At 46.0% G+C, this 24614-nt stretch overlaps 1 protein-coding gene across 1 annotated transcript; it reads right to left on the reverse strand.

Annotated features, from left to right (window-relative positions):
* Window positions 1-5343: 5343 nt before the first annotated feature.
* Window positions 5344-24242, reverse strand: LOC124472307 (glypican-5-like). The gene is made up of 4 exons (XM_047027080.1): window positions 23815-24242; window positions 17077-17238; window positions 7394-8091; window positions 5344-5358 (listed from the first exon to the last, which is right to left on the reverse strand). The coding sequence occupies exons 1-4, from the start codon at window positions 23981-23983 to the stop codon at window positions 5344-5346; spliced, it is 1044 nt and encodes a 347-aa protein (XP_046883036.1). The 5' UTR covers window positions 23984-24242.
* Between the last annotated feature and the right edge of the window lie 372 nt (window positions 24243-24614).

A 24614-nucleotide genomic window follows, 5' to 3' on the forward strand; every position in this document is an offset into this window, starting at 1 on the left:
TGTATCTCCAAAGGTAATCAAAACTTCTTAGCAGCAATGAGAGTACAGCCAGGTCAGGAGTGGAGAGCAATGACTGGTGGCTAGAGGCAAGTTGTGGTCATAAAATCAATACTGTCTCATTAGTTTAAAAGCTTTTTCTGTTATGAAGAGGCTCTCAATTAGGTCCAATAGAGAGAAAGAGTGTAATAGTTTCAACACGAGCTGCTCTTAATTAAAACAGACTTGATCTAATGGCTCCAGTTCTAGGAAGCCCTAGTCACTACTCAAATGGGGAGAAAAAAGGTCTACTGACTCCACTCTTAACTAGCTCCTATTTCAACAGAATGAGTCTATTGGCCTCAGATTCAATTCAAGTACACATAGAGGCAACCATTTGATATTGTATGAGGTCTGAGAAGCATCTGGTAAACACTGATTTGTAAACTACACTCTGTTTGCAGTCTGTCTGTCATGCCAAATATGTAATACTTCATTGTCAAATTTTGGAATTTGAAAGAGATAGTGACTGACTGGTACCAAAATATTAGTATTTTATAATGTAAGCAAGTGTTGTTAAGTGTTCTTTCCAAATAAATACTGTCAACTAGATGGATCAGCAACAAATAGATGTATTATAAGTTTGTCCATTTTGTCTGTGGTGTGATTGGGAGCTGGCCAGCATGTTAACCCACAAACTCTCTGTCTCTCCCTCTCTCATTTGCTCTCTCAGGAGGTGAGGAAGGGGAGGAGCAATGTATGGCACAGGCAAGGTTGAGTTATTGAATTAATTAGCCTTTAAACACCTTGGGCCCATGAAACAAACCACATGCACACACCACACTCACACACCACACACACACCTACCCACCCACCCACCCACCCATCCACCACACAGTTTTTACTATAACATGTCCTGCATATAAAAGCCAAACAGTTTTGTTTTACTGAAGCTCTTGTAAATTTCAAACTAGTAAACGTTTTTAAATATGTCTGGGTTATTTGGAGTATCAGAGGAATGTTAATGTTGAATTGACAACAACAACATTTTTTGGCTCTTTTCATTCTTTAATGATCGGTGCTTTGATGTTTTCCATGTTCCATACTTGATCACATCCAAAATACATTTAGAAAGGGTGTAGAGGCATATCCTATCTTTATTCATATAGGGAGCCTAAAAAAGTTAATGTCCCTCAGGTTGCACACAAGAAAAACACAGAACAGGAGACATACAGCCACAAATGCACGCACACACTGACCACCACACCACCATCACACAAGGCAGGTGTAGAGGGCAGCCATAGGTTGGGAATTCTTCAAACGACTGCACACACAAACACCCTGGGAGAGCAATGTAGACAAGCTCCAAACAGAACAACACAATAAAGACTGGAGTGTTGACCACACACAGCTCGGCTAAATACAAGCATGACACAGCTAAACAAACCTCATCACCACCTGGTTCTAGTACGGCACAGCCTCGTTTCATCCCTCGTTGGCTGAGCAGCAATCACTCGCTTCCACCTTGCTGACAAAACCCCCCCTCTGTATTTTAAACAGCACTAAGCTCAAACCCATTAACCAGAATGACACCAACAGAAATATGCCGAGCCCTTGCCTCCAAATTTGTACCCAAGAATCGAGTTAAGACCGGCTTTAGAATAAGGGCTGTATCTTTGTCCCAAACAGGAGGATTCGAGGCCAAAATATCAACTTGTATGCACATCAGTTAGATGCTTAAAGCGTGATGGTAAAAACAACAAAACAACAAACAGCCAACAACGAGGAAGCAGTAAACCCAAGCGGAAGGAGTGAAGGGTCTACTTAGCGAACAATCACAGCAGGAACCTCATAGGTTGGATATTATTGCTCACATAAACCTAGTGGCCAATGGGATGACAGTTTGAGTGATAGCACAGACCATAACACCGCCATAAATCAATTATCTCCAGAGCTGATGATAGCAGGAATATGGAGGTCCTGCCTGGCCCCAGCTTGGGAGGGCTTGTAAGGGGGCATGGCTCTGTGTGAATGGGTGTGTACAAGCATGTGTGTGTGTGTGTGTGGGGGGGGGGGGGGGGGGGGGGGGGGGACAAGCCACCTGCTTGTCCTTGTTAAAAAATGCCTTGTATTGCATGTCCGACATTCCCGGTGTGGTTGGCCCGAGAAGTGGCCAGTGGGATGCCAGACAGATGCCTTAGCTGGCCGAGTGGGGAGTTGGGAAGTCTTTAGGGACAGAGGAGGCATGAGGGTCGAGGCTGTGGGCTGTACATCAGGCCCCGCCAATGGAGTTACACCTTCTATGCATAAAGCCAGAACGTTGTTACACCTGTTTGTGCTATTCGTGTTTTCAACTTTGTAAAGACGTTGCACACTGGATACATGTTTGGTTGTGCAGCATGTGTGCTACATGGGAGCTTGTGTGCGTTTGTCAGTATTCTTGTCAGCCTGTGTTCATATATATTTGATCCTGCTTGACCTGACCAGTCCTGTCCTGTGCCGAACCCCAGGCCCGGCCCGGCCCAAGCCCTCGCCCTGGCTCATCCTGCCTCTGGGAGAGTATTGGCTTACAGATAGCAGTGGTGGTCTGTCCTCCAAGTTTATTTATCCACGGATTAGCCAGAACAGCCAGGGGAACTTTCTCAGACCCCTCTAACCCCTACGCACTGCATTGTGGGTAAGGAGGGTTGTCAGGGGTGGGAAAGAGGTGAGAGGCTGTCCGAACGGTTTGAACCCCCCATTGTTGTCGGCTGGGAATCCACAAAGCACACACTGACTGTTAAGACTATAGAGAACTATAGTCCACACACACACACACATACACACTGACTGTTGGACTATGGGGAACTGGATCCTCTATAGCAGGGTTGGCACATTAGCCCACACAATATTGTTGAAAATATTTGAAGCCGGATTTAGTATTAAGATCAGTTGTTTTTGGACTGCAAAACACAGTAAGTGGATCCCACTAGTTCTGATTTGGACATTATTTCACTACAGGTTCCAAGCAGATGCACCACAACATATGTAGGTCATGTACTGTAGAAATACTTTCAAACCCAACAAACACTGCCTCATGTTTGGCCAAACCTGAACGATTGAGCGATCATTTCAAAATGTGTTCAAGATGAATATCCTTTTCACAAATAAAACTGACATTGTAAAGAGGGAAGGCAATAACTACTAGTCATAGAAGAAACAGCCAGACTTCTTCTGTGTCAGTTTAGCTGAAATCATTTTCCTGTACTGCAAAAGCTGGTGTTTCTCTGAGACATAACTATATGAATACAACCTAACAGCACTCAGGGAGTGTGCTTTTGCAAGTGTGCTTGTGTGAGTGTGTATGCATCTGTGTGTGCTTGTGTGAGTGTGTATGCATCTGTGTGTGCGTGCTTTATGACCTCACCATGGGGACCAATGGAGACCAATGCACAAAGGTGTAAATTCTCCATTCCGCCTGTCCCATCATGCTCTCTTCAGGCCCAACCAACTCAAACTATGTAGATGGACGCCAACATTTGATTCACCCCTAAAAGAAGACAGGTTTTTCCAGAACTGAAACACAATATCCCTAAATTCCAGTTTGCTGTTAGTATTTGTAACTCTTTGACTCTACATTTTGAGTTTCTTTATGAGGTCCATAAACTGCAATTGCTGCCTGGGTGCACCTCCTAAACCCATTGCTGTCATGCAGGAGGGTGGTCCTATATGGCCAACAGTGCTGTCATGGGGGAGGGTGGTCCTATATGGCCCACAGTGCTGTCATGCAGGAGGGTGGTCCTACATGGCCCACAGTGCTGTCATGGGGGAGGGTGGTCCTATATGGCCCACAGTGCTGTCATGCAGGAGGGTGGTCCTACATGGCCTACAGTGCTGTCATGGGGAGGGTGGTCCTATATGGCCCACAGTGCTGTCATGCAGGAGGGTGGTCCTACATGGCCTACAGTGCTGTCACTTGGCACTGTCTGTATATAAAGGACCTCTTCATTTAAAAAGGGAGACCCGATGACAGCCCTTGGTCAGAGGAAGCTTCCGTATAACCGTCCAAATGATCGGCCTTTTCCTCCTTCTGAGTTTTCCTTCAAAGACATCAGCCATTCTTTCCCGTGGACGCAAACAGAGGCTCACACAGGATCGTGACATTCGTTCCCCCTCCACTCATCCCTGTTTCCCTATTAAAGAGTGCAGCTAAGAGACAGAGGGCTGGGTTGAAAGCCAACAAGGGAGCCAAGATCAAAACCACACACACACCACTCAGTACCGCTCCTATGAACATTTCACCAGCTAATAATCATCTAGGAGTCTGTATCTTCCAACTCTGTTATGAAATTTGTGAAACTGTATGATTCCCTTGATTCCAGTTGTAGATCATGTGTGAAGAATAACATACGGATAAATACAGCGTTGCCTTCATATTTCGGAGTAATTGCAAGGTGATCAATCATGTTAACTATTACAGCGTGTTTCCACTGTGAAGGGCAGACAAGCAGGAATGTCTGTGGTGTTGAGTAGCGGTGCGTATCATCAGCATATTGGACCTGGCAAAGACTCAGACTGGGGAAGGGGGGGGGGCAAGGGGAGAGAAAGCAATATATATATATATATAGAGAGAGAGAGAAGGACACTGCAGATCAGAGCAATATCATCAGCTAATGGCCACACGCGGAGAGAGAGAGATAGGGGGGGAGAGAGAGAGAGAGAGAGAGAGAGAGAGAGAGAGAAAAAAGGAGAGAAAAGGAGAGAAAAGGAGAGAAAAGGAGAGAAAAGGAGAGAAAAGGAGAGAAAAGGAGAGAAAAGGAGAGAGCTGATCCATTTAAAACGGTATCATGAAGACGGGCAGAGACACAACAATGCAAGAGAAAACCCTAAATTTTCCAACGTTTCTGATCGGAGGCCTACTGATGAAAAATATGGCCCCTGTTTGAACCCATTTAAATCCTCTCAGTTCCCTTTAATCATTTTCAGTCTGATGTGGAAGTGAATGGAAAAGGGAGTGGTGTATAGGGAGCCGTCTGGGAACCACTGAGAACCAGCATGAAGACTGCCCCCCAGGCTCACTCCTTCCACTATCTGCAGCCCAGCTATTAGCATTCCTCTAGTTCATTGTAATGAGAAGCCAGGATAAAACCCAAGCGGGGATATGGTAGACATGCATATAAACTGTCATAATCCAGACCACACTTGTTGTTTCTTATGTTTCTGCCTGTGGTGTCAGCGTGAATGTGTCTGTCCATCGGTCTGTGCTATCATTTGTAGTGCCAAGACGATATAGGAGTTGGTGGGAGCTCAACATTGAGAGGTTGCCTGGAGCTATAGATCTCAGACTGTAGACCCCTAAATGTAGACCCTGGAACCATATATCTAGACCTAGACCTCTAGAACCTAGAACAGAAAAGACTTACACCTTATACATCCAGACCACAGACTCCTAGAACCCTCGACTCTAGACCTCAGACCCTAGACCTCTAGGGCCCAGACCTCACACTAGACGGAAGACACTTTAAAGCAGCTAAGGCACTGCCTACATCCATCCACCCGGTTTGAGATTAATGTTCTTCCATTTGTGCCTACTCCACATAATTCTGTAATAACCTCCTCAATAACCACACACCATAAACGCTTCCTGTCTCTCTGCATTCGTGCTCTCTCAATAAGAGCAAAAATGTGTTCAAACATCCCACTGCAACGCACAATCGTCAATGGCAGCCTTTCAGCCTCGCACTCTCTCTTTCGCTCTCTTTCACAAACACAGACACACACACACACAGAATCACACATCCTGCTGATATTGTCACAGGGTGGGCCGCACATATAGACCCCTTACTGGACTCCTAAAACCTGATATCTGTACATTTAGGGGATGTTTATATGGCGCTGTGTGTGTGTGTGTGTATTTCTGTGATGTAAGCTCTACCCTAGCGTGCAGCAGGGCACAGTGTCGAGAGAGAGAGAGAGAGAGAGAGAGAGAGAGAGAGAGAGAGAGAGAGAGAGAGAGAGAGAGAGAGAGAGAGAGAGAGAAGCAGGGAGAGAGAGAGAGAGAAACAGACAGACAGACAGAGAAAAAAAGAGAGAGAGAATGCCAACTTCAAAAATGATTTGGGATAACGTCCCAGTGCAAAACCAAACCACACAGTAACAATAACTCCTTTAATAGCAACACATAATGCTTGATTCATACACTCAACAGTGATGAGGCAGCAATCTTGGATCTTGCCAGGACCTCCCTTCAACTACTGGATCTATGGAGGACAAAGATTCCAGTGCCCACGAAGACAGCTTTCTGGGCTTCGAGAAAAAGGCCACTGGATGCTGGCCACCGGTTTCACAGACAGTTTGGATTGGCCAGCTTTCATTGACCTTTTACACTCAAACTGGAGTTCATCTAAAATGGACAAACCCACACTCTGACCCAGTGATCTGGGATGCAATGGTCACAGACGCGAGTTAGGAAGAATAGAACACACGGCGAAGAAAACTAGGAGAGCTCTCCTCAGTGTACAGTACCAAGACAACATGAAGCTGGACTAGAACTGCTGGGTCAACAGTCTGTAGATTGTAGGTGATTATATTCCTAGCAGATTGTAGGTGATTATATTCCTAGCAGATTGTTGGTGATTATGTTCTTGTCTGTGAAATCTATACCTCCAACAAAGTACAATCGTTCTACCTGATGACCTCGAAGCACATTTCCATACTGTAACTGAGCAGAAGCAATCTGAATACATGTGATCTGTTAATAAGGGAAATAAATAGAGGGTATTGATATTGGAAGTGTTGGACCAAGCCTTTGGAGCTGAATAGGCCAGCTGTGAAAGGGTCAACAGCTGGTAAGACACTGCTCTGTTCCAGCTGTCACAAGCTGCCTGCCAGTATGGAGGACATGATGCTATCTCTACGCTTGAGTGGTTTTGTCATTGGCCGGGTTTCCCAGATTCGTTAAGAAGCTCTTAACGCTAAGAGCTTCTTAAGAACGTTTGAAAAGCGCTCTAGAACGCTCTTAGAACGTTCTTAAGAACCTCTTAGCGTTAAGAGCTTCTTAACGAATCTGGGAAACCCGGCCATTGTGAGTCTCCAATTTCTCATTTGAATTGTCCTAAAATGTGGACAATTCCTGTCCTGTTTATTGGGTCCGTTTTGCATGGCTGGTTGAAACTCATTCAACTCTGCCCCAATTATCCCTGTCCTGGCACTTAACTTTGTCAGTTGGCCCATGAATACCAAGCAGGCACACACACATACACACACTGACACACATACATAAGATCACAAAAGCAGACACAATCATGACTTTATCATTTGCAATGATCTTCTGTTTTGGAAGTGTTGATGTGTAGGAAAACACTGCAGTCTGACAGTGTTGTTGCGTAGGAAAACAGTGTAGACAGACAGTGTTGTTGGGGTGCTCGACTCTACTCACAGTGGTGGTGATCAGGGACCCGTTGAGCTGAGCATGGAGGATGGCTTTGTTCACCTGATCCCTGACCCCCAGCAGTGCCAGCTCCAAGCTGTGCTGGCCTGCTATGGCGTGGGTCAGATCCTCCAGGACGGCCATGTAGCGCCTCCAGGGCTGGTCCAGCTCGGCCACGCTGGCCAGGCACCCACGCAGCACGTTCAGACAGTAGCCCACGCACGGTTTGATGAGAGTGAGCCCCCGGCAGTGAGAGCAGTACTGCATCTTCACCAACCCCCTAGTGCACTCCCGTGACAGCCCCACGTGCTCCGTGGCGTTCACCACCTCCACCCCTTCCTCCAGCGCCAGGCCCAAGGCGCGGCCGGCCCCCAGTGCCTTCCCCAGCTCCAGAGCCAGCGCAGCTGGGTGGGGCCCAAAGGGGTTGATGTCCTGGCGGGTCATCCTGAGACAGTCGAGCCGGTCGACCGTATCCTCCGACGAGATGCCGGGGTTGACCAGCCGCTTGTACACCAGGGGGAAGAGGTTGTCGTAGAAGCTGTGGACGGCGGCCTCCACGTCGACGTCGCTGCCTCGCAGGAAGAGGGAGAGGGTGGAGAAGAGCTGGTTGACGTGGGGGAGTGCGTGGCGGGAGAGGGAGGAGAAGGAATTCTCCAGCAGGGAGCTGAGGTGACCCTGCGAAAAGGAGAGCAGGTACTGGAAGGTATCTACAGGAAGACAGAAGACAGGAAGAAGGAGAAAGGGGGAGATAAAACAATTGACAAAAAGAGAAGAGAGAATGATAAACATACAATGTCACACCAATGTAACACGTGTGTGGTGAAACATTTGGGTCAAATGGTAAAAACAAAAATACATCTGTAAAGTGAGGCAGTAAAGTTAGGGTGAGTTCTACCCTTGTTAATAATTATAAAATAATAAACAGACTGGCATGGGTACTTTCTTGTGATGTTGTCCTCAAACAAGAAGGAACTACAACAGCATCAAGCCAACCTGATACACTATTTGAGATTGTCTGGTGCTGGTGACATTATACCCATAGTGAATCTTGGGAATAACGGTTTGCTATCTCAAACCCTTGAAGAAACGCAGTCAGTAGTCTGCCAAGTATCCCATACTGTTCCAGAATAATTTCAGCAGTTGGCCACACACACCCATCCACACACACACACACCCATCCACACACACACACGCACACACACCGGTGCAGCCAACTTGATCACACGTAATTTCTCCGAAAAGAGATGAGTAATGTCAATGTGTGTTGGGACTGGAAGCAGCACACTGGTGCCAGTGAAGTGGACTTCTCTGGCCCTGGGAACCAAGGTACTGGCTCAGAGTAAAGCTCAACAGGATACATGGAACATGCATCCCCCCCCCCCGTCCGTCTGTCTGTCTCTCGCTCTCCCTGCTCAACCATTTACCTAATCAACCCCCCCACCCAACCCGTAGAAGCCACTAACCCCCAAATCACCACCCTCCCCACGCCTCAATGTCCGGAACACGGTGCACGCTCCTCTGGGCCTGTGATGTCAGCCCTGAGGCATGTCAGGACAGAGCAGCAGCAACTGTAGGGGAAACTGAGACAGGAGGGAGGGTGCCAACGCAACACAGACACACGCAGGGCTCTACATGCATGATCCATCAAGCAGAATGACACGAATACGTGCGTGTGTGTGTGCCGTAACAGAAAATAATGAGAACAGAAGTCATTCTGTAACTGAGCAGCTGCACAAACTAGTGGTAAGGCGAAGAGAGGGGGGGGGACAGGGGGAGACGGAGAGGGGGGCCAGAGGGAGAGAAAAACAGAGAATTAGGCTCTAGGGGGTCCTGCCCGTTCCCCCCGTAGAAGCAGAGATCAGTTAAAGTGCCCCCCCCTATTATCACAGCAGCTACCACCATCACAGCAATCAAATGGTGTGTCTGTGAGAGAGAAGGAGTTAGTGTGCGTGTCTGTGTGTCTGTGTGTCTGTGTCCAAGGTCAGAATTGCAGAGTTAATGCAGGGTCCAGTTTCAGAGGCAGGATGAGGTGATCAGGCAGACATGTCAGTCATGTGAACATGACCGACCAACAGACAGACAGACAGACATGATCTAACACTTGGGAGCATTCTGTCTTTTATATCTCCGTGTCAGTAATGGAAGATTTAGGGGTAATAAAGTCAGAGGCGAGGTGAGGTGAGGCAGTCCAATTGTGTACAGACAGGTTTTCCGATATTCCACAGAATTTCGAACCAAATATTCCGAAACAAATGCGCAGCTAAGAGAAGCAGAACAACGGAAACACCCATAAAGGACAATAACACCGAGACTAGAACAGAACAGTAGGTGTCCAATGCCAGATCCCTGCCACGCCATCTGGGGTCATGGCAGTCTGTTGAGCTGTGGATGCCAGGGGGGCCAAGCTGACATCCGCAGAGGCACCAAGCCCCAGAATTTGCCCATGCTAGAGTTACAGGATAGCAGCATGACTGACTGTCTGGAACATTTAGCCTAACACAAGCCAGGACAATGCCTGGATAAAATAAAGTTGCCACCTCTTTTTTAACCTTTCATTGCTTCGGTTTACAACAACAAATACATTTGACATGCGCCTTGTACTCTCTGCCCCATACATGCTATCAGGGTTTTTTAAAGGAGGGGAGTGTAACCTAGTTTATTCTTTGTACTCAACGGTCACAAACATTGATGGCGCCGGGGGCAACAAAGATGGGGAAACAAAACGCGGAAAAAAAACTAAGTGCAGCAGCAACTTCTGAACAGGGAAAAACAACTACCGTACAACTGGACCCCACCTTCAGAACACAGTGAGAACATCTGGATCGGATTGGCCCCTGGACCCAGAGAGATTCCCTCTCTCTCCACGGCTGTTAGTTCAAACACTTCCCTCACTCCTCTATTCTCCTCTCTGCTTGTTTCTGCTTCTCTCCCCTTGTCTCTTCTCCACTCTTCCTCTCCATCCTACCGTGGACTCCCAGAACAGCCATCTCTGATAACTCTGCTCTGACAAACGTGTGTGTGTGTTTCTTAGTTTTTGTAAATATGCATTGGGGTTGGACTGTAATTACACGTACTGTCCACGACCATTGTGGATATGATGACAATTTTGAAGAAAAAAACGTCAAACCTTGGGTGGCTGGCTACCTATGACGTCATGGGCTGGAAACAGAGGAAGGTCTGGACTGGGACTTTGATGGGGAACAGGGTCTCAATTAAAAAGATGCCAGTGATGCACGATCAGTCAAAATGTGGGTCAACGGTGAGGTAGAGGGAAGAGGAGAGGAGAAGAGAGGACAGGAGTTAAATAAAGAGGATAGGAGCTAAGTGACTGAAGCCTAAAAGGAGCTTGTATTTACAAGTCTGTAATAGGACATTATACAGCTTCTTACCACGCGGCCCACCGGTTGCCCCATGTATGGTCCTCTGGAAGGAGAGGGCTTCAATCACAGGAGCTATTTCCTCTTTCTACACTGCACAGCAACCCAGGGCTTTTCTGGGGAAATTACAGCTGAAGTGTTGCTGCAGAGCTGCCACAATATGCCACAATAATGAAAGGGGTCAAAATATCCACGCAGGCAGTTGATTTGAACCACAACTATGGCGTTCTTCCCAGCAGAGCCTGACCACACCTCCAAGCCACTTCCCATCAGGAGTCAGCCTAGCTGTGTGTGTGTGTGTGTGTGTTTACATGCAGGCTTTTCTATGTGTGTGTGTGTGTGTGTGTGGTGTCTGACTGTTGATGTGTTTGCATGTGTTTTTTCTGTAAGTATGTGTGTACGTGTGTGTGATTGTATGTGAATGGAAGTAAACAGAGGTTGCCATAAACAGCAAAACTGGGCTATCCTTCCTGCCTCCACTCCACCTTCCTGTGGGACGTGTGTGGTTAGCCGTGGAGTCAGCCTAGGGGGGGGGGGGGGGGGGGGGGGGTTCCAACCAGTAGGGATGTATGTGTGTGCGTCTGTGTGAACTGCAACAGAGGGTAATAGTGTGATAATGAAGTAGGAGACACCATTCTCATACCAGAGAGGCAGTGGGCCATTTCTAGCTCGGTCTGGGTCTGGCCCGGGTTTGGGCCCATCCAACCACCAGCATTTTATTCCTGACCGAGTCTCTGGTTTCATAAAAGGTCACAGTATAGATAAGTGCCATTCACATGTGTGGATTACATATCCTGTTCTTAATTACAAGAAATCCACATGAGCTCTTTATCCATCTGCCTGCGAGCCTCTTAAGGCTTGGGTTACCAGTGGAGAGTAGAGTGTCACTCAACCTCTGACTTTTGGGCAGAGAGATTGAAGGTATTACCTAGGGATAGGGTGTTGAATCAGTCAGGGAGTATGTGGATATGTCATCAATGTAACAAGCTAACACGTCATGATAGATTAGGGGGGGCTGGGGGCCGGTTGTCCGAACTGGCTGCTCAATGTCAGTTCTGGTTGTTGACAGACTAACATGACTCTCCTCTGGAACACAAACTAGAACCTGCATTATAGACTGTTAAGGGTAGAGGGAATTTAAAATTGATTGAATTTGATGATCTCTAAGATGATGCACATCTTTCTTATCTTCTAGCCAGTAACATGTGCAACAACATATTTGACAGGAAAGCCACAGACCCATACCAGATGCTCATTCCCAAAATACAAAATAAGCTGTATTTTGCACACCAAAAAAAAGTGCTGAAAGACAGCGTATCATGGACATTTCAGAACATTGTTTTCCCCTCTATTCTAGATCGAACAATCTTTAGGGAAACGTTACTAATTGCTTTGCACCAGGGGCCCAGGGAACGGAGAAACAAGAGTTGTGTGCGAAGGGAAGAAGGGAGGATCCTGAATCACCCTGGACCGCTGTCAAGCCCCAACGCAGACGGAAACGCAACGGAACAGCCTCTCTCCGCAGAGGGAACGCTCTGTCTCCGCTTTTCCCCTCCTTTTCTCTCTCTCCGTCTCTCTCTCGTTCCGTCTCTGTCCAGGGTGGGATGGATGGATGTGCAGATGCTTAATAAAACCAGCTGTGTCTGGACTGATTAATGGAGAAGACGCGAGAGGAGGAGGATGAGGAGAGCGGGGCTTCGTGGAGGGAAGTGAGAGGATGTACATGGCTGGAGTGAGGGGGAGAGAGTGGAAGGCTAGGAGGGGAAAAGGCCAAGCGTAACTCTACCAGCTGAGACTGGAAAGGACTAATGGTTGAGGTAATGGTGTGACTCACTGCCTATGGTCACACGTACACACACACACACACTAGATGCACTTACGCCCAAAAAGCACACACAAACACACACTTTGGAGAGGCGAGCGTGTGAAATTCACAGCAGAGGCACCTTCGGGAGACGGAGCCACGCCCTCTCACCTTCCACAGGCTGCCGCTCAACAGCTAACTAACTCTCTCCACTGACGTGCACTACTGGCCAGTCATTTCATCTCTCTGTCTCGGTCTCTGTGTGTCTCTCTCTCTGTCTGTCTGTCCCTCTCTGCTCTTTCCCGCTCTTTTTTGCCTTCTCTAGTCTAGTCTTGACACCTATTCTACTCGACTCGATTATTTTATTTTCTACACCATGAGAAATTGTGGTGTAGGTTTTCCTAGGATTCAACTGAGAGAGAGAGAGAGAGAGAGAGAGAATATCATTTGTTTTACAGTTTTGCTTTGCGCTGTGCAATCTTGGCAGCTGGGGTGTCATTGAGACGTGAGGGTTCCCTAACTGCGCCAGCGAGCGTTTGGCAAGGTGCCCCGCCGCCCCACTCCATTGGGCCCAGCTCGCCGTCGTTGGAGCCTCACTCGGTTGCTGATAAAACAGAGGACAAAGAAAAAGTGAGAGACAGAGACGGAGGGTGTGGGGAAATAAAAAGTAGAGAGTGCGTGTGTGAGTGCCGCCTACGTGTGTGTGTGTGTGTGTGCGTGTGTGTGTGTGTGTGAGGACTCTGAGGGTTCTTTCTCTTTCTTTGGGGAACACATTCTAGCCTGGTGTGTCACAGCCACTTAGGGGACATGAAAGCACACACACACACACACACACAAAAACATTTGTCCAGCCAGTAACATTGAATGTGACATGAAGGGTCAGAACCGGATGTCCTTAATGTGAACATGATCTCATGGTGCTATGTCATCATGTCCAGCCTAGGGCCTCTGGAGCTATGACTATGTCTGTCAAATGTCCTCTGGGCTTGAATTAGAATCCACAAGACAGACAAGACAAAGCACCTCTGATTATTCACCACACAAACATGCACCCACACACACACTCACTCACATGAACACAAGCACACAGATTTACACACAGCATGCACGGACACACATACTGTCAATAAATCATCTGCTTTTAATAAAGACATCTTATCGTTGTGAACATCGACGGATAAACTATGTCTTTTGACCGCAAACCAGTGTGAGCAACCCAGACAGATCCTCAAGGAAAACTCCCGCTGTGTGTAGCATTGAATTATGGAGAGAGAAGAAGAACGTTTGAAAGAGACAGGCAGAAAGACACACACACAGCCAGGCAGGCTGGTGGCCAGACAGACCGACAGGCAGACAGACAGACAGAGAGAGAGAGACAGACAAACACACAGACAGGCAGACAGAGAGAGAGACAGACAAACACACAGACAGACAGGCAGACAGACAGGCAACCAGGCAAAAACATATCCCCTGGATGGTTTTCTCAGCCCACGCAGACACACCAGTCTCTTAGGACAGGGGGTCAAGAGAGTTCTAACCCCTGTGGCATGCAGACGAGGATCAGCTCATTAGTTGGCCTTAACGAGGCAGGGGGGACCACCCTTCCCATGGCCTCACCCTAGTCCTTCCGACTCCGGCTGAGGGGGGCTTAGCTCCTCACTCACGCTAAGACAACACTGCAGACACTTACCTCGTACAGTGTCAGAACAATGTCTGTGCGAGGTGATTGAGCACTGTTGGTTGTGTGTGATACTACAAACGTAGGAACACTGAGGCAGGAACACGGATCACACACACTCCTGCCCAGATGAGATCTTAGTCATGGTGTTGGTCTCTGAGGCCGGTCTCCATGCAGGGCACATCAGGGGCTGCAGGGTGTTGCCCCTGCTGCTTGCAGGGTGGGTATCCTCACATTACATTGTTTCCACCTCTCCCCAACACTAACACTCCCACAATGAGATAAACACACGTTTACTTATAAATAAGACTTTACTATACACATTTCAAACTGAGACGAGACTATGCAGTTCGTAGTAGCTGTTTGTGATTAGATTTAAATTCATTTTAACGATTTGTGTTTTGGATTTGATATCATCATCATAAAATGTATATATATATTCACTCCATTATGAATAACAATGAGTATTGTATGAGTAATATTAACTTAAATGATTAAAAGACGAAATGTGAAGACTTATAAGCCTTATAGCAAAAAAGATTATGACCACTCTAAATCTAAAATAGCTGTCAAAATTAACACCGACACATCCTGTACACAAACGCGCACAAACACACACACAGTACACACATGAAAATGTTTGCTATTGCACCTGCAGGGCATTCCCACCTGACACCACACACACAAACTCTAAGGATATGTAAACAAGTCAACAGTTGCTGTCTGTTGGTGACTAGCCCAGGATTTAAAAGGCATCAAACCCAGAGAAGCTACTGATTACGAGGTGATAGAAACAAACACACACTCCAGCAGGCAACTGACCCATGTGCATGTGGTCCGATTGGCTGGCTAGATAAGGCTGACAGGTCACAGCTCTTAATCTGGACGGGCTCAGACTAGGCTCCAGTCCCAACATTCACTTGCAATTATATCATACAGCCGGAGTAGCAGTATGTGTGTGTGTGTGTGTGTGCGTGTGTGTGTGTGTTTGTGTGTGTGTGTGTGTATGCGTGTGCGTGTGCGTGAGTGTAGGATCTGAGACGTCATCACACCCACTTTTGTCCCCCTGCTGTCAATGAGGCTGCACTGACGCTGGGTCGTTAGCCCCTACTTCCTCTGTACCCTTGAGGAATTTCTGTTTTCCTTATTCCTAGGTGTACAACATAAGACGAGAACGGTTTGGGGAAAAACATGCCAGTTCAAAATGGCAGATTTGAGCAGAGCAGACTTCCCCCGCACATGACAGAGCACAGTAGGCTATTTCTCCTGTCAAAACACACGGCAAGCAAAACAGACACACTCAAGCACACACAACTTGCCTGCGTACTGACCCATTACCTAATTGCATACACCCAGCCAACAGTGAGAGAAAGAGAGAACCCAGATTTATTGTATCAAGAGTACATGGATAGGGGTACAGATTTAAGGGAGAGACCAGGGTAGAATAAACACTGACCACGCCCGAGGAAAGAGAGGAGATTAAAAGAATGAGGGATGATCAAACAAACACTGCAGGGTCGCCAGCAGAGCAGATTACCCACTGAGGGGGCACCTAACACACTGTGTGTGTGTGTGTGTGAGCGCGTGTGTGTGTGCGCGCGTGTGTGTTTGTGCGCTTGTGTGCATGTGTATGTGTTCCCCCCACTAATAACCAAGGGAACATGCTGAGGAAGGAGAAATGGAAGGTTCTGGAACAAGCACTTCATCAGAATCCTTGTCCTTTTGGTCTGGATACAAAGGGCTCATTAGGCCCACCTCAGGTTGTCATATAGAACTGCATTCTACAGATTCTGTCCTGTATTCTCACAACGATCATTGAAACAGATGACATCTTACTACATCCCTTCCTGGACTGACCTTGATAGTTACCAGTTACACTGGGCTGAGTGTGGAGGAAGGGAGCTTGCCTGTTACCTTGCAGCGATTGGTCCAGTAAAAGCCCCTCTGGAAAACGAGGCTAAGGCCAGGGCTAATGCCAGGACAAGTGGCAGGACTACTGCTAGGGCCAGGGCCAGTCTTATAGCCTGGAGCATGGCAAAAAGAGCTGACTTCCACCATGCACCTTGCTCCGAATACCGATTTCCCCCTCTCTAATTCTGCTCTCATTCAAACCCTCTAGTCCATTCCTTCCCCCTTTCCTGTCCCCCTTCTTCTTTTCACCTTTTATAGCCTCACATCTTCTCTGTACCAATTAACCTATCCCCTCCCCTATCCTCCCCACATATATTTTCTTCCTGCCTTCTTTCCACCACCTGTGTCCTTCCCCTCCTTTCTTACACCCCACCCCCTCACCCCCTGTCCCTTGCCCCCCGCAGTCCATTTCCCTTCCTATCCTCTCCCAAATATAGCCCCTGCCAAAACCACCAGGGGAAACAACTAAATGAAAAGATGTGTTCACTCCACCAATCATATCCAGCCTAAGACTGGGCACGCAGGCAGCTCTGGCCACAGGGGACTGGAAATAAAAACATTTTTGAGGAATAGCTGACAAATAAACATTCTTGCAAATAAGAAAACAAATGGTGTTTTGCTTTTCACAGTTGAGTTGGGCTACAAATAATTGAGGAAGTTCAACTATATGTCATCATCGAATTTTGCTTAGGGCCTCATCCAAATACTTTGAGGTGACTGACTACCTTTTACTGTACTTTAATCATTATTTCATCTGTATGGAAAGAGACTGCATGGGAAACTCCATCTCCAGTCTTCTGCAATCCCCCCTGTCCATCCCAGCACCTGTCTTCCCATCCCAGCACCTGCCCTGTTCCTCTTATCCATCCCAGCCTGCCCCCTCTGTCCAACCAACCCAGTGGCCACAGCTAAACGTCTTTACCCTGGAAGGCGAGTGCATGTCCTGAGATGAGGTACTTGAGCTCGAAGCTGTAGGAGTGGATGTTTTGAAGAGTCTCCCGTCTCACCGCTGCCTGGTAGCTGTCCTCCATCTTGCGAGTACAGCAGGATGGGCCCTGGTGTTTACACACCAGCAGGTCCACATCTGGGGGTGGAGTGGGTGGAGGACATACATTAGGAACATTCTAACCCCAACTGGCATCAGAGGATTCCAAACTCTCTCTCTCGTTCACATACATACACACAACTCCCACATATATACATTTAGTCATACACAAACACACACAGTCAATCTGGGTCAATTGGTACTTGTTAAGACCGTTACTTTGGAATGTTTCTGTTTAGGGAGAGAGAGAAGGGCATTTTACTGTATGACATGTTTGGTTGACACTAGAGCCAGACTCTGAGCAGGACCGATGTGGATTTTTGGAGTGCATTACTGATTCAGATAAGTGAAAGAAACAATATTTTGAATAAATAAACTGCACATTCAACTATTTTACAAACAGATTTACTGGATTAAATTCAAATGTAAAAATATTGTTTAAGTGCTCGTTTCTGTTGCTAATACTTGCCAAGAGATCTAATCGGTCTGCCTCAAGTATTTTCATTAATCTCACAGAATTCTTTCAGGTGACTGATTTTTGTTTTTGGGTAATATAAATCAGAACACTATAATATGGTGTTATACTGGACCCAATGCAGTAACATACAGGTCAAAATCAGGTCATCTTATTTCATATTAGATTAAATGTGCTACAATATCAAATATATATTAGACCGCTGTGGGAGCTTAAACAATCTTTCGTCTTCCATTACTACTGAACTATGTTTGCTAACGCTAATATTAGGGGTGTGCCCTGATGCTACTTTCTGTCACAGTTTACGTTCAGAGATAACAAGACTGCTAGTATCTAGTATCTAGCAGTCAGAGTATAAACCTGAAACAAAATCACCGCCATGAATGTTGAATGAAAAAAACATGCAAAATATTGATACAGCAGCTTGAGAATCGATAGTGTCGGCAAACATTATATAACGATATTGTGCATCAATATTTTATTACACCCCCAATTAGCACATACATGGACAGGACACATTCTGTTTTTGACTTTTAAGTATTGACATTTACGTCAGCATACATAATCCATGTATTAATTTTAAGGGTATAAAACACTGGGCATGCAGACACTTGGGGTTCGAGAACGAAAGATAGGCGCCGTGGGGAAGTAGACCAAGAAGAATTTAAACATGCTTACTGCTATAAATACTGCCTGTGCTCCAAGTATAAATAGCATTTGCATGTGCTGGCTGTCGTATATGCACAGCTTATGTGCACAGCACACAACCCAGGATGCACAAACACACACACAAAACATACAGTATGTGCATGCACAAAAATGCACATATGCGTGTCGACAATAATGCACACGTGTGCCCACAAACACACACATTTGTCTACAAAGACGTGCATACACACATGAATACATCCACTTGTCCTGTGGTATTAACCATTTATAATAACTAGGTCTACATCACAGTTCGGTTCGGTTTAATAAGATCTAACAATTTAAGGTGCATCACAATTAGGCACCATGTCATCAGCAAGAGCTGGTATCCAGAATAGCCTCTCCTCCATCTGTCTGTCTGTCGGTCGGAATAGGTCTGATAGGACAACTAATCTAAGAGATGGTAGTAGTGTATATGTGGGTGTGTGTGTGTGTGGCGGGGGGGGGGGGGGGGGGGGGCAGGTGGTGTAACTGGACTCTGAAGCACCGTCTCAGAACTGGGGCTGCATGACCGGTGCCTTGCTGACCAAATCCCATCCATGAAACACAATAGGCTTGCACTCTCAACATCCTCCTCCTCAACCTCATTTGCTTGGCATACGCTAGTCAGGCATGGCTGTCTCTCAATTACCCTGCTAGTGTTTACTGACCCCCCCCCTTGCATGTGTCTGTCATTCCCAAGGAATGAGGACATAACTGGCCGACTGACATCAGTATCTCTTGCCTCTCTCTCTGCCAGACAGTTTCCAGAATCCCCTTTTCTCCCTTCCACTGTCTCTTTCTCTCTCTCCACCTCACCCCCTTTCTCTCTCTCTTTCTCTCTTTCTTGGTCCCTGACCCTGTTATCCACACTGGTTGGTCCTTCTCCCTCTGTGTGTTATCTCTGATATGAAACTAATATCCAGGGACTCACAGAGGAATTTAGTCCGGCCTCATGTCCGCTCCTCGCGTGTATCAACGGGGGGGGGGGGGGGGGGGGGGGGGGGGGGGGGGGGGGGGTAAGTGATACCCAAAAAGACTTTAGCAGCCAACACCATGGCAGCAGATATCGATGCAGGTCAACAGTGTCAGGAATTTTTCAGAACATTGATTATAAGTCAAGTCTTGACTTGTTAGGCCCACACCACACACGGAACACATAAGCATAAGCAAACATTTTTATTGGGTAGCTCCTGGATGCAAAGCTACTCATGTGACATGACAGGTACAAATGGGAAGCTTGGAGATGCGTTGGTGTTCAATAGGACAGTGAGAGTCTGCAACAATGAGCTTGACCACACACACACATCACACACACGTACTTGACAACGAATCTTTATCATTCTTAATATTGGAACAATAACATGGAGCTGAGTTGAAGCCCCTTATAGGATACATTTCTTCCACAGACGTTAAATAAACATGGTATCAACTAATTACTGCCCAGCTACAGTTCTAAAGGGTGAAAGTCAACCAAGAGACATAATTCCTCTAATCATCTTCAGGTGACAAAAATCTTAGAAGTAATTGGATGTATTAAAGCCAAGGCCGTATTACATTCAAGGGTCTTGAATTGTTGATCACAAATCCCAACTCATAAGTGCAGTTTAGTTGATGGAGGGACTCATACAGTAAAACACACAGAGATTCCTATGCACCTCACTTCACAATTTCAAATGTTATATTTTTCCCCCAAGAACAGGAATAACTGTGGAATGGAAGGTAATTAAAGAGTTGCCCTTTGTAGATATTTTTCTCTGCTCTCCTCCCTCTCTAGCCTCAGAAAACCTGCTTGCCCCATCCAGTGAACCTGCAGGATATTTACTCTATATTGATTTGCTTTACTTGGGAGGGACTGTGTTGATTGAAAACATGACTCAAAGAGGCTCTGCCGCATACCTGAATTTTTGGACGGCCCTCAATCGCACTTGGAATGTTTGGCTTTGGCCGACTTCAAGCTGGCAGTGCCCCTGGTGACCGGCCACTTAGGGGTCCAGAGGCAAGTGTTGGGTGGGGTTAGACATAAGACATTTAGTTCTGGGCACCAGGGGCAAATGCATGGGAGCAGGCAGAGCGAAGGGGCCATGAATCAGGAATAGAGATGCACCAGGTACTAACAAATCTCTATTCAGACTTCCCAGGGGCTCAGCTACCTTCCAAGCCTAGAATACCCAACCACCAATGGTGAAATTCCACCTTCTTCCCATTTACTTCTTCAACTATGCACCCCCATAAACACACACACACACACACACACTGAACTTCATTCTGTGTTGTTTTCTACTTCTAATAGCATAAAGACAACCAACATACCTGGTGAGGGTAGTCTTGCACAAACAGCAATAACACCAATCAACTTAAAGGGAAATCCAATAATGGGGGCTTGGAACCCAGACACATTAAGCTGATTCTGATTTGGTAGACCCTGGTGAGCCTTCAGTGATGGGAGAGGATTGGAGAAGGAGCACCAGTCCGGTTCAGCAGTTTAATAAGCTGAGCCACTTAAGAACATTGTTGTTGTAACTTTACTTGAATAGAGGACTGAAAATGTATGCACATTTTGCAAATGCAATATACAGTACATTCCTCAGAGCACAAGTGTAACGAGGCCCTGGTCTGTTGAGGGGGTGATGTGTGCTGTGTGTGTGTTCTTTCCGTTTGAAACGCTTAAAAAGAGACTTAAATGACTATGACCAATCAAAGGGATTTCATATCCTTCAGTTCATGCCAGTGCGTTTGACGCTGTTGTGTGGATGTAGTGGTGACATGTGATAACATGCGGTGCTTCCATTTCTTTTTGCTAAACTAAACACATGTATCCTGGCTTTGTAGGCCATAGCAGATGTGTAAACTTCACCTCCCTCTCTATCGCTCTAGCACCCTATCATCACTCCAGCCTGCTTTTTACGAACCTCTACTGACTGGGTAGGCGTGGTATGATATGTTTGGCACTATTGTACCACATATCCACAAGATACTGTGCTTTGCTTTTTATGAAACATTTCGTCTTCTTATTGGTCTTATATGGACTTGTATGGACAGCTGACTCGGACATAGAAGTAGACTGGTGGACTGGAGCTAGCTAGCCAGAAGCTTTTGTGTTTATAAACGAAGCGCCTGACATCAAACTGACGCATCTCCAAAAACGTGACGTCAACATGCCTCTCTAATCTCATATACGGTGCCCTTGGGCGGCGCATCACAGAGCCACAGCAGTTGTAACTTTCAAAAATTATCACAGGTTGAAAAGTACACGTCATTGATGACCTCCGGCTATTCTTAAAGTTTTGTTTGTGAAAAGTAGAACAAAACCTCTCTCTATGCCCGGAGATTCCATCTGTTATTGGTATTGAACAGTTCTATGGTTTCAAAAGTATAATGAAGGCCGTAGATAACAGTGGAATTAGGGCTGTCAAATACAGAATCAATTAAGTCACGTATCTGCAATAAAAGTGCCATTCTCTCCATTTGGAGTCTCCAGGTTCAACTGTTCTAAAAGTTCCGCTCTGCCACACTCCTAAGTCACTTAGTGAGAAATCAGTTCACTGCACATGAATGAAACACGGCACTGTGTACCCCCCCCAAAGCAAACACAGAGCATGAAAAGAGCTGAGGTTTCACCACTTCAGATTTCATGAGCTGCTTTGGTTGGCCCTTGATCTGAGAATGGAAGCGGCGTAGCAGAGTTGTATATACACACACACGTGCAGACACACACAGGGCATCTCTCATCTCTCTCACGCTCTCCTTTGGTCACCACTTTGAAGAGCGAGCTGGTCTGGCCAATACAACCAGGTAAGCACCACTCCAAATAAGAAACAACAAATAACACGATTAAGGCAAAAAGGTGGTGTTGAATTAGCTGTGGAGAGGATGAGTGCGTAAGTGAGACATGCAACCTCTGTGCTGAACACGCTTCTGAAGCTCCAGGGGAAGAGACACAGACGGGAGACTTTCACTCTTGGTGGTGGTATGACCCCCATATCCTGACACGCCTCTAATACCAAGCTTCAAGTCATGTGTCGTCCCCGCTAACAAACAGCTACGAACAGCCGAGTTTTCAGTCCATGCCCCCCCCAGTCTAGTCATCTGCAGTCATACAGCTCCCCATGCCTTTTTATAAAATGCAGCTCAAACAATTGCATCCAGACTGGTGACATCTTAACAAGACCACCCTCCTGGTGTCTTGTATAGGGCCCTGCTATCCCACCGTTTGACCCCCTGGAGCCAATCGCACATCCCCTTGACAGTGGCCAAACATAAAAAATGAAAAATAGATAATGAAAGAAAAATATAATGGTCAGAAAAACTTCCCGAACAAGGCAACTTTCTTATTCTCACATGACAATTGACCTTAGATATGCTAAACTAAGCTATACATAACCACAGGTAGACACAAAAGTGTTGTTTGCAAGGGGGATGATGAATGCTGTTTTCTTACGCTGACGGGCCATCCCCTAAAAAGGTCTGCATAGCTGAATGAAGCCCAAACCCAAGTTGCATCTTCCATGTGGGCTCAGTTTGAACTTCTTCAAGTTTATAACAACAGTCGGTTTATCCCTACATTTTTTGTTCATGTGGCATAGTAGATTCACACAGAAATTGTTCAGCAACTTTTGTTAAGGGGTACCCGTAGAACCATTCAATTATAGAAAATATCCCAGATGGAACCTTTGCTTGATTAAATTATTGTACCAGAAACCAGCTTTTAATTACAAATTCTATAATAATATTGTCCCAGTAATCTCACACCTGATGCTCCTGCACTCCACTGCAGTTTAAACCCTACGTTAGACCATGGGCATACTTGCTCAGCACAATTATTGTATTCCAGCACCCCAAAAGTGCACATGGGGATTGTACTAAATATTAGACACCTACTGAAAGGTAAAACCACAATACAAACGTTTTTCCATAAACCAGTTCCAGTTCAAAATCAATGTTAGCCTCTACAGCAATGCCTATGTGCCAGGTACATTTGAAAAGTGATTCCTTACCAAGTTGATTTGGTTAACACGTAGAGGTTAAGCAGGTAGGCTTAGCAAGACAATAGTTCAATTAAACATTACTGTTGAGATGGACCTGACTAGGATGAAAATGTATTCAATCTTGACAGCAAACAATTCCTCATACTGAGGTAACATGGGTTATTGGCATACTGTACTTTCTGGGTGTTTGCTAATAAGAGCACGGCAATATGTCAATATCTTAAATATGTCTGTCAGTATAGTATTGCTTTACACTGGCTTTCAGAATGATTAGGCTACTCTCTGCCAGTCGTACCGAGAACCACGTGCATTCTCGACATCTAGTGACGACCGACCAAAATAGAATAATACCAGTGTAGGCTGAGGCCAATATGTCTGCACTAATGTGGATTAAATGAATACATTATGATAGATTGGCATTTGAAAAGTAGCCTAATTTGTGCGTGATCCTTGACAGAGTCTCACCTGTGCCAGGTACCTCCGGTACCCATTTCAGCCGACCTATCTGCCGCATTTGAAACGCGGTTTTCACCTCATGACAGCTGTAAGAGTCAACATCCTCTACTTTTGCAAAAAACAAAACTGTTGACAAAATCCACAAAATGCTTACGCGTGGCCATACTCCTCGAAACATTGCGGCATCTCACGTCGCGTATCCAAAAGATTTGAATAATTTTGAAGTCGATTAAAAAAACTAGAAAGTAGAATTGACGGGTTTAAACGGACAAAGTACACATGCTTTCAATTTTCACATTATTTGTTTCAGTGCGTGTACGAGCTTCCATGCATAAGTGTTTTTTTTTTCTTGAAGTGGAGAGTGTAGCCAATTGTAGAAGTCTGTGTCCGACACTCAACACAGCAATGCTCGACTGCACGATTCACTGCTCTCTCGCCTCCTCCCATTCATTGACTATAAGGGTGCCAGTTGGTAGAACAAATACGTTATTTTTAGCATCAACTAAGTATCATCGTTAGCCTACTTTTCATCTTCAGGTTTGCAGGTTTAAGTTGTTAACATTTTAATTTTCTGCATCCCACCACATATTTCTAGCATCATTTTAGATTAGGGTATTGCTAACTTTTTGAAGCAATGTTTTATGATCATACGTAAGCTATTAAAATCTAAAAAGTTGAAGCTGCTGAGTGCTGACACCGATTAAAAAATATATAAAATGGAAAATAATTAGATTTTGGCCATTTGATACTTGCCGAGATTTAGGGGGGAAGTAAAACTCCATAAGATAATGAGTAAATACGAGTTAATG

The sequence above is a fragment of the Hypomesus transpacificus genome, chromosome 10 (genome assembly GCF_021917145.1).
Source record: "Hypomesus transpacificus isolate Combined female chromosome 10, fHypTra1, whole genome shotgun sequence".
Lineage (NCBI taxonomy): Eukaryota > Metazoa > Chordata > Actinopteri > Osmeriformes > Osmeridae > Hypomesus > Hypomesus transpacificus.